The following is a 9,991-nucleotide window of genomic DNA, read 5'->3' on the forward strand; positions in this document are numbered from 1 at the left end:
GGCTGCGTCGCGCAGTCGATGACGCAAGCACCTACCGCCTGCCTGAGCTTCTCCGGCGCGGGTGGATGACACGCTCGTCGCTCATTGGGTCCGGTGCCCTAAGGGCGCGCGCGCGCGCGCGCGCGCGGGCTCTTTCCGCTGTTGTTGCGGCGCTCGGAGGAGTTTGGTGCGGGCTGGAGAGGAACCTGCGATGGAGAAGAAAGGCAGATTCATAAAGCCGGCCGTGGCCTCGAGCCCCCAGCCGCCGTCGGCGCCTCGGAAGGAAAGGAGGCTGAGCATGTTCGAGAAAGAGGCAGTGAGTGTGAGACGTCGAGGGCCGGACGCCGCGGGTTTCGGGCCTGGGCGTTTGTCCTCGGAAGCCGCGCCCTCTGTAAGCCGGGACCCAGCCCCAGGTCCCGGAAAAGGCCGCTCCCTCCCACAACGACCCGACGTAGGGTTTCTCGGGCTGCCACCCTGCTCGGCATTGTGACTGCCGAGTCCGCGGTCAGGGGTTCGAGCCCACTAGCCACTCCGCAGGAGGAGGATGAGGCTATCTGCTCCCATAGAATGAGAGTCAATGAAACCCAGAGGCACATGGACTGCCCTACCCTGTCCTATAGATTCGATGGCAGGGAGTTTGGTTTTTAGTCTCGAAGGGAGCACACCGCCTCATCTCTATTGTGGAGCAGCTTGTTGATTTGAACTGCCAACTGTACAACTGGCAACCCTTGCCTAACCCACAGCGCAACTAGGGTCCATTGCTAGAATTGGTAGACCCCACAGTAACCCAAGTCCAGGGGATGGTTCAGGCTTGCTCACCGGCCACACTCCTGAAGACTAAGATGGCTCATCACAAATCTAGGGGGTTTTCGTGCGTGCAGTGCCTTCATGCCAAAGTCTGACTAACAGAACTTAGGTGGTTTTCACAAACAGGACTGGCTCGAAGAATACTGTACTGTATACCAGAGAAAATAAAGTGAACTTTTGAAAATATCTCGCCTGTTAACATGTTTTCTGAAATTCGTGGAAGTGTGATTTTCCAATATATTGGTGGTATAGGACCAGTATTTCTGTATTAACATTGTTTGAAAACTAAATAATCCAGATTTCCTCATTCCTTAGACTTTGAGAGACCTCCTTGTCCAAGGATGCACATCTGTGTAAAGATAACATGGAGGGTGGAGCCTACCTAAGTGTCTATGGAAGAGCAAACAGAACACCAGTTTTCGAAGATCCTAAAAATTTCCGCTTCACCTCCAAATAAAACCAAAAGACCAGACTCACAGCCATTAAATGAAATATGGTTTATCATTACTGTATGGACAGAGGACTTCTGTAGGTTTCTCAGACTGTTGGTCTTTGTTATTGTTGTTGGGTGCCATTGAGTCAGCTCCCAACCATCGTGACCTTGTGTACAATACAATGAAACACTGCATAGATCTCCGCCATCCATACATTTTCCTATGCTTGAGCCCATTGACGCAGCCACTGTGTCAAATCTCATTGAAGGCCTTTCCCTCCTTCACGGCCTCTCCACTTTACCAAGCATGATGTCCTCCTCCAAGAAATAGTCTCTTTACAATATGTCCAAAGTATATAAGACAAAGTTTTGCCATCCTTGGCTCTAAGGAACATACTGGCCCTACTTCTTCTAAGACATTGGTTTGTCATCTTAGCAGTCCATGGTACTTTCAGTATCCTCCAGCACCACAATTCAAACGCATTGCTTTTTCTTTGGTCTTCGTTATGCAATGTCCAACTTTCACATGAATATGAGGCAATGGAGAATACCATGGCTTGGGTCAGACACAAGTCAGATAAAGCCAATGGGAGGGGAGCCTTTGGGATCTTCATATGTTGGTGGGGCACCACTCGAGAAACAGCTGCAAAAATATTTTATGATTGAAATTTGGAATATGTGAAGTATTTAGGAAAATTGGAAGTGGTAAAAAATGAAAAGGAATGCATGAAGATCGATGTCCTAGGTGTTAATGAGTTGAAATGGCCTAGTATTGGCCATTTTGATTCAGAAAATCATTATTTACTGAGCCAGGAAGAACATTCAAGAGGGATGACGTGGCATTCATTATCTCAGAAAAGATCTTGCTAAATCTATCATGAAATACAATGCTGTCTTTGAGAGGATTATATCTATCTGCCTTCAAAGAATGCAATCAATACAACTATTATTCAAGTTTATGCATCAACCACAAAAGCTAGTGATGAAACTGAAGAATTCTACCAACAACTTGTTTGAAGTTGATCAAACGTAATCAAGATGCATTAATAATTATGGTGATTGGAATGTGGAAGTTGGAAAAGAAGAAAGAACCGTTGTTGGGAAATATAGACTTGGTAATAGAAATGAAGCTGGAGATTGCATGATAGAAGTTTTCAAAACCAACACTCGTTCATTGTCTGAGTAACCGATCTCTCGGGTCTTAGGCGCAATTGTGATAATATATAAAGATTATAGCAAAGTCAGAGAATAGAAGAGGGTATATAATAAAGGAGTCGGATTTCATGTTAGCATGCCCACCTCAGCTCCTCTTGGTGGTCCACGTGGAGGTGGGAGATGAGAGGAGGAGAGGGAATATATTTCTAACCAAGGCTTATATATACTTAGGGGTGTGCAAGCCCATGATTACAGGTAGCCACGTGCGTCACAGGAAGGTTGTATCATAGGCAATGCAGCAATGGGAGGGGGATGGTCTAGGGGTATACATGCAATAGGAGGAAGAGGGATTAGGGTATATTTGTGACAAGATGGACAGATCCTAGGTTCAGGATGGCAGCCTAACCTTGGTCACCCTTGAGGGGCCTAGACAGTTTCTGTGAGCTCTCCAGGGAAACAATCACTATCCTTATCAGTAGGGTATGAGCCCCACCTACAGTGGGGAGGTGGGACAGACTAGTGTGATTGCAATGGGTGGCTGATGCCTTTTAACTTCTAAGCAGCTGACCACACAATGAGCTAGCAAGCAGGAGATAACCTGGGGTGAAATCTTTTTGTATCCAACAGTGCATAGCAAATACCTTTTTTCAACAACACAAAGGGCCACTGTACACATTGACTTACCCAGATAGAATACGCAGAAGTCAAGTTGACTACATCTGTGGAAAGACATCATGGAGAAGCTAAGACACCAGAACGTGGAAAAGGAAACATGTGTCCTAAAGTAGTAGGTCAGTGGAAAAAAGGAAGATCACCATTGAGATTGTGGCAGTTACATCATCTGTCAACAAAGGGGTGGAGTCCAGCCTGTCAATCAGGTCGCAGCTTGATGACCTCATTTGGAGGTGCGATGGAGAAACAGATAAATAGCTCATTGGAGGCCAGATTAAAAAAGACACTGCTTTGGCTTCTGCTGACAAGACACATGGAGCTGCACTGATTAAGAGTTAGAGCCCGTGGGAAACCCACGCCAGTGCTGAGATGCTTCCACCACCACTAGATCCACAAGACTTTCCACCCACTGGCCTGTGATCTTCCTGCTTTAGGTATCATTGCATGTGCTGCATGGTATCAGACATATGGGCTAATATTGGACTTACGGACTTGAACTGGGCTCGAATGTTTTCTTAATATACATTTACTCTTTATATAAAGCTCTTTCCTATACATACATGAGTGTCTATGAATTTGTTTCTCTAGTTAACCCAGACTAACAGAGATGGATCGACACACAAGGGGCAATAATAGGCTCAAACATAACACGTGTGAATGTAGCATAGGAGTTGACAGCGTTACTGTTTTCTTTTGCACTTTCTGTCAGAATCCACTGAGGGGCACCTAGAAACAGCAACAGACATGGCAATAGAACACTTTTGGTTTAGAAACTTTGTATCTCTGGGTGTGGTTTCCCAAAGCTGAGCAGAAGTGATTGTCAATGAAATAGAATCAAGAGTATTTTAAAGCAAAATGAATGAATGTATTATTATTATGTTAGTTCAGGTAGACTAGAGAAACAAATCCAGAGACACCCATATGTATATAAGAGAGTTTTATATAATGCGTAATTATACATTAAGAAAACATCCCAAACCAGTCCAAGCCCATAAGTCCAATTCCAATCTATAAAGCCCTCTTCAGACTCATGAAACACATGCAATGAATGCAGGAAGATCACAGACCAGAGGGTGGGAAGTCTTGTGGATCCAGTGTCATTGTCAGCATCTCAGAGCTGGCAGGGTCTCCACATGGCTTCTCCAGGTGCAGGGTTCTGGCTGCATCAGGGTAGGTCCATGTGGCTTCTCTTCGGGGATGTCTCACAGGGAGTCAAGCCTGGTCACTAGCGTCTCCAAGAAAGTGAGTTGAGAGAGAGAGTCTCTCCTACCTCCAAGGAGGAAATCCAGGAATTCTCAGGAGAAGGCCATGCCCACACAAAGGCCTCATTGACTATGACCCATTTGACAGACTAGACTCCATCCCTTCACTCTTAATCCTCTCAGTCCCAAATTGACACCAGATTATGTAACTACCACACGTATCATTCTAGTCATCTAAAAAGTGACAAGAGGCACAAGAAAAATAAGACAGCTGTCAAATTAGTCAAGTGACGATGAGGGAACAGATAAGATTTAGAAGAGAAAGAAAAAGATTTAGAAGAGCTAGATTGTTGGTTTGGGAATTTGAGATATAGAATATATTTAACTAGTATGGTACGCTGATCTCTCAGAATTGCTAGTGTAAATGCCCTTGTCTTTCCTGTCGTAGAAGATAAATATCACTTTTAGCAGTATGCTAGCATGTTATGAAATGAATGTGAATAGAACTTAAAACTCACCACAAAGAGAGAAGATGGAAAGAATGCTCAGAGTCACTTTACCAAAAAGAACAAGTCAACATTCCACCCCTTCAGGAGGTAGCATGTGAGCCAGAACCAATGGTGCTGAAGGAAGCAGTTCAACCTGTCAGTCTTTAGAGGAGCAGAAAGTCTCATCTTTCTATCTCAGCGCTACTGGTGGGTTCAACCTGGTACATAACCTCGTGGTTGCAACCCAATGGGTAACTACCTCCAGAAGGCCTTCTTGGCAACATTTTAGGTGATATTTGTGTAGACTTACCTTAAAGGTTTTTTCCTGTTTACTCCTGGCTATTTTAGGAGGATGAGAACACTGAATGTTTGTTGTATGCCAATGCAAGTGTCTTTTGCATTGAAGTGACTAATGAGAAATAAGTCTGAGGCAAGAAGAGAGCAGCTTGGATCCAAGCAGAGTAATCACATTGGATCTTTATTGAGTACCAGCCGCCGAGCTAAGAAGTCCTGGGCCACCCTCACAATTACTCCTGTGCTTGAGCCCGTTGTTAGAGCCTCTGTGTCCGTCCATCTGCTCGAGGGCCTTCCTCTTTCTCGAAGCCCTGTGACTTGACCAAGCATGACGTCCTTTTCCAGGGACTGGTCTCCTAATTGCGCTATATTGCCTGGCGATAAGTGTACTGGATAGCCACCAGGAGAGAAAACATCAGTATTTCAGCAGAAAGCTTACTTTCTATAATCGTGCTGCATATTTAAAGTCTGAAGCACTGAGTGCAGTGGCAGAAGCGTCAGGACGCCTGCGTTCCGTTCCTGGCTGATGCACCACATGTTCAGGCACTGTGGTCGTTGTATAATTTTATGTCAACTTAAAGATACATAGATAAAAGTGTAGGGGTGGAGTTTAGTCTGTCAGTTGAGTCAGCCTGATGGTGACTCCTGTGGGTGTGGCCTCATAAGGAGGGTCCTCTCTGCGTTCACCTACCTGCTGGTAAGCCACTACGGGAGTTGCCAGAGCCCTGTGATGCGTCCACTGCCTTGGATCCACAACACTTTGCACCCAGCAGCCTGTGATCTTCCTGCATTCTGCATCATTGCATGTGGCTGTGTGAGTCTGAAGAGGGACTTAGGGACTAGTATCAGATGTATGGACTTGAGCTGGACTGGGCTGGGATGTGTTCTTGATATATGATTACTTCTTGATATAAAGCTCTATCTTACACATATATGAGTGTCATTAGATTTGTTTCTCTAGTCAACCCGGCCTAACACAGGCAGCACCTGTCTATCAGAGGAGGCTTACATGTTATGATGCTGAACAGGTTTCAGTAGAGCTTCCAGAGTAAGCAGGACTTGGAAGAGAGACCTGGTGGTTCACTTTTAAAAATGAGCCAATGCAAACCAACTCTGACTCATAGCAGCCCAACCCACAACCCTTGCTGCGGGGGTGCAGGACCTGACAGTGTTTTACTCAGTTGTGCAGAGGGTTGCCATGAGTTGGGAACCAACTTGAAGGCAGCTCCCAACAACAAAAAAGAATGGAAACACTGCCTTTTAGTCATGGCCCATTCATAGTGACCCCACAGGGCAGGGCAGACCTTCCCCTGTGACTTTCCTTGACTATAACTCAGTATAGGAGTAGAAAGTTCCATCTTCCAAAGACTGGCTGGTAGTTTTGAACTGCTGATCTTGATGATTGCAGCCCAACTCGTAAGCACCATGCCACCAGGGCTCCAAAGATTAGCCCTAGATTAAGGCTGCTCCAGCTCGTGACCCATCCGAGCAGAAACACAAGCATTGAACACAAGGTCCGAGAGCCACATTCCAGAAGAAAGCATACGAATTCACCAAGGTAAAATGTCAGTTTCTGCCATCCAGTGTGCACCAGCAGATCTGCACAGAAGCAGGAACATACCATGCAGAGAAACAAAAACTCAGAAATGACGCAAAGATGAAACTAGTGTGAAAGCCCATGGAAGTAGTTAAGTGGTTACTATGTCGGTTTGCAAATTTTGTAGGATGTATAAAAATGCGTTGCATTCCATATCCAAGGACAGAAAGGAGCAACTAAGCATGCTCGGTCCATATCAAACCTCCATAGAAAAAAATACAAGCACAGATGGAAGATGGGCTTAGTTGGAGTCACAGTAGATTGGAGACAGCAGATGGAAGAATTAACAAATTTGGAGACAGCAATACAAAAGAAAACACCTCCAACTCTGGAAGCTAACTTCCAGTGTCCTAGTATTCTTATAACCCAAATCCTCAAGTAGGAGAGAAGTCAGGCACCCTCAATAATGGAATGATAGAAAATTTGATAAAAGCCATAAACCCACAAATCTTAAGGACCCCAAAGTACAAGAAACATGATGAAATTATGCCAGGACAAATTGCTGAAAGCTGATGATTTTTTTAAAGGTACAGTGTGAGGCTGGGTTGTCTAGAGAAACCAGTAAAACTCTTCTATGTTCAAGAACGAACATTATGTCAAGAAATCATCTGATATCAAGAAGGCATTCCAGCCAAGTCTAATTCAAGTCCTTAAGTCCAAGGCTGCACTTTTCAGACTGACAGAACTGCAGGCCAGTGGTGCAGAGAGGTGAAGTGGAATGCATGGAGCTCAGAGGCCAGTGAATGCAGTTGCATGGATCCAAGGTTGGTGGTGGAAACTGGCAGGGTGCGACAGCTCTCAGCGTCAGGTGGCCCACCCCAAAGGCAGGCAGTAAGCAGGAAGGCGAAGGGGCAGAGAGAGAATTCCCCAGTTTCTCCCTTATTAAAAAGGCCAAACCCTCAGAGATGCAGGTTGCACCCCACCCCCACACTAATAAGACCTTTGGAACTATGTTTCAAGGACAAAGACGTTTTCAGATATATAAAAGTTAAAAAATTCAACACCAACAGACCTACCTTACTAGAAAAGTTAAAAGTCTCTCAAACAAAAGTGCAATGACCACAGATTTCAGTCTGTTTCTATACGATAGAGACAAAGCACAGTGGTGGTCAATCTATAGATGGATAGAACAACCATGCTTACTTTTACGTTTCTCTGAAGGTAATTGTTTAAAGCAAACATAATAGCACACTGTGGGGGGCACACGGGGTGATGTAGCACTGCAGGTGCTTACCCTCTGTGTGGCTGCTGCTCTTGCCATTGGCCATCCACACGAGCTGCTGCTGACTGTGCAGAATCGAAGAGCTGCTTCACAGGGCTGTCAAGGCTGTGCCCCGGGTAGCAGACCACCAGGTGTGTCTCCTGAGGTGAGTTCTACAGGATGCACTCCAACTGCCACCCTTTAGGCCAGTGCTCAAGTGCTTAAGTAGTAATCTCTTTCAAAAGATATTCAAAGAGGTTTAAGAGCACCACTGGAAAAGGACATGGAATCATTTAAGAAAGCACAGGAATAAGAGGAAACAGCAAATGGAACAAATAAGAAACAAATGACAATATGATGGATTTAAATGCAGTCGCATGAACTATCATATAAAATACAAATGTACTCAACACCCCAGTTTAAAGGTGGAGAGTGTCAGACTGGGCATGAAAGTAGGGCCAAAGTCTGTTGTCTACAAGAAGACTCTTTAAATTATAAACACAGAAGTAGCGTTAAACTCATTGACGGCGAAACACACCATGCTAACACTGGTCAGAGGAAGCAGGAGGGCTGGATATCAAGTGTATGTTCTGAGCAAAGACTCCTGAGAGCGGAAAAGGGCCGTTTCATAATGCTACAACAGCAATTCCTCAGAGCCTCTCAACAGCCTTAAAATCAAGAGTAAGACTACACAGAAGAAAAGCTTCCTATATTTCTTTTTGGCTAAGTAGACAAATGTTGGAGATTTCAGCATCTCGATAGTTGGTAGAACAAGTAGATTAATAAACCAGTAGGGATGTAAAAATAATGAACAATACAGTAACTAAGCAACTTTAATGGCCTGTCCCGTGCAGCCACAGCAGAATAAGCATTCTTTAGATGTGCAAAGGGGTCATTTGATAAGATAGGAGAAGACGGGGTCATAAAACGTGAAGGAGCCATGTAAGGAGGCCGTGTCGTATGTCATGTATCTGTCTAGGACAGTGTGCAAACGTCCGTCCTAGCTGGTTCTCATAAACGGCTTCCTTACTGCAAACAGTAAGGAATGTGGGGAACAGCTGCATGCAGTGTTCCCTGGGAGCAGTAAACAGTAAACAAGAGGGGTACAGGCTTAGATACGGACCTCTGTCAAGGCTATGAGAAATTCAAGCGTGGGAATAGTGAACTTATCTGGGAACACTGCCAGTATTTAGTAGATAAAAACAAAGCTCTGTGGTCCGGCAGGACTGCAGTTTTGTACTGTCGCTGTCTGTGTCTATTTTGTGCTGCAGTCCTATATTGTCTCTCTCCGTGTGCGTGTGGGCGTTGGTACAATCCAAAAGGGCTACAGAAGCAAATCTATATGTTTTATCCTGGATTCTCTAGAGTGCACACGTTTTAATTACTGGGGGCAGGGGTCAGCACTGAGTAATTTTTTTTTTTCTGAAAAGGGGCCATCAAGCCTAATAAGTTTGGGGGCCTGTACCCTAACCATTTTAAGAAGTTTTGAAATCAATGGTCTCAAATTTCATCACAAGAAATTAGGAAAAGAAGAAAAACATGTGAAAATGAGGAATGGAAACAGGGGTGATAACAGCAGATTCTGTAGATGTAGACAGACTCGGAAGGGCCCACGAAGAACAGCTATCCACCATTTGTCAGTCGGTTGCACTCCCGTGGGTTGTGTGTTGCTGGGATGCTGGAAGCTATGTCACTGGTATTTAAAATACCAGCAGGGTCGCCCAAGGTGAACAGGTTTCAGCAGGACTTTCAGACGAAGAACAGACTACAAAGGAGGAGTAGGCTGTCCACTTCTGAGAACTAGCCACTGAGAACCGTCTGAATAACAGTGGAAAGTTATCAGATCCGGAAACCCTCAGGAATAGCAGCGGGTTGACTTCAGGTACATGCAGTGCCGGAAGGTGAGCCCCTCAGGTTGTACTCACTCGCTGCCTGCTCAAAGTGGAGGGGACCATAAGAGCAGGCATGGAGCAGAGCTTTCGGGCCCTTCATTTACTGATGGGGTTTAACTCAAAATTAGCAGAAACAGCACCAACATCTACCTTGTTTCCCCAAAAGTAAGACATCCCCCCAAAATAAGAACTACTTACAGTTTTGCCTCTTGCTGAAATATAAGGCATCCCCCCAAAAATAAGACCTCCCTGAAAATATGCGTCCCCCCCC

At 45.1% G+C, this 9,991-nt stretch overlaps 1 protein-coding gene across 1 annotated transcript in view; it reads left to right on the forward strand.

Annotated features, from left to right (window-relative positions):
- The first annotated feature begins 177 nt into the window (after positions 1–177).
- DYNLT2 (dynein light chain Tctex-type 2) overlaps positions 178–9,991 on the forward strand; it is a 17,942-nt gene continuing 8,128 nt past the window's right edge. Inside the window, exon 1 of the mRNA XM_004701903.2 lies at positions 178–295. Coding sequence (XP_004701960.1) covers positions 191–295 — 105 coding nt within the window. The 5' untranslated portion in view covers positions 178–190. The remainder of the gene's footprint in view (positions 296–9,991) is intronic.

Source organism: Echinops telfairi, unplaced genomic scaffold (genome assembly GCF_000313985.2).
Source record: "Echinops telfairi isolate 266 unplaced genomic scaffold, ASM31398v2 ScPeMD7_3533;HRSCAF=4204_0, whole genome shotgun sequence".
NCBI classification, from domain to species: Eukaryota; Metazoa; Chordata; class Mammalia; order Afrosoricida; family Tenrecidae; genus Echinops; species Echinops telfairi.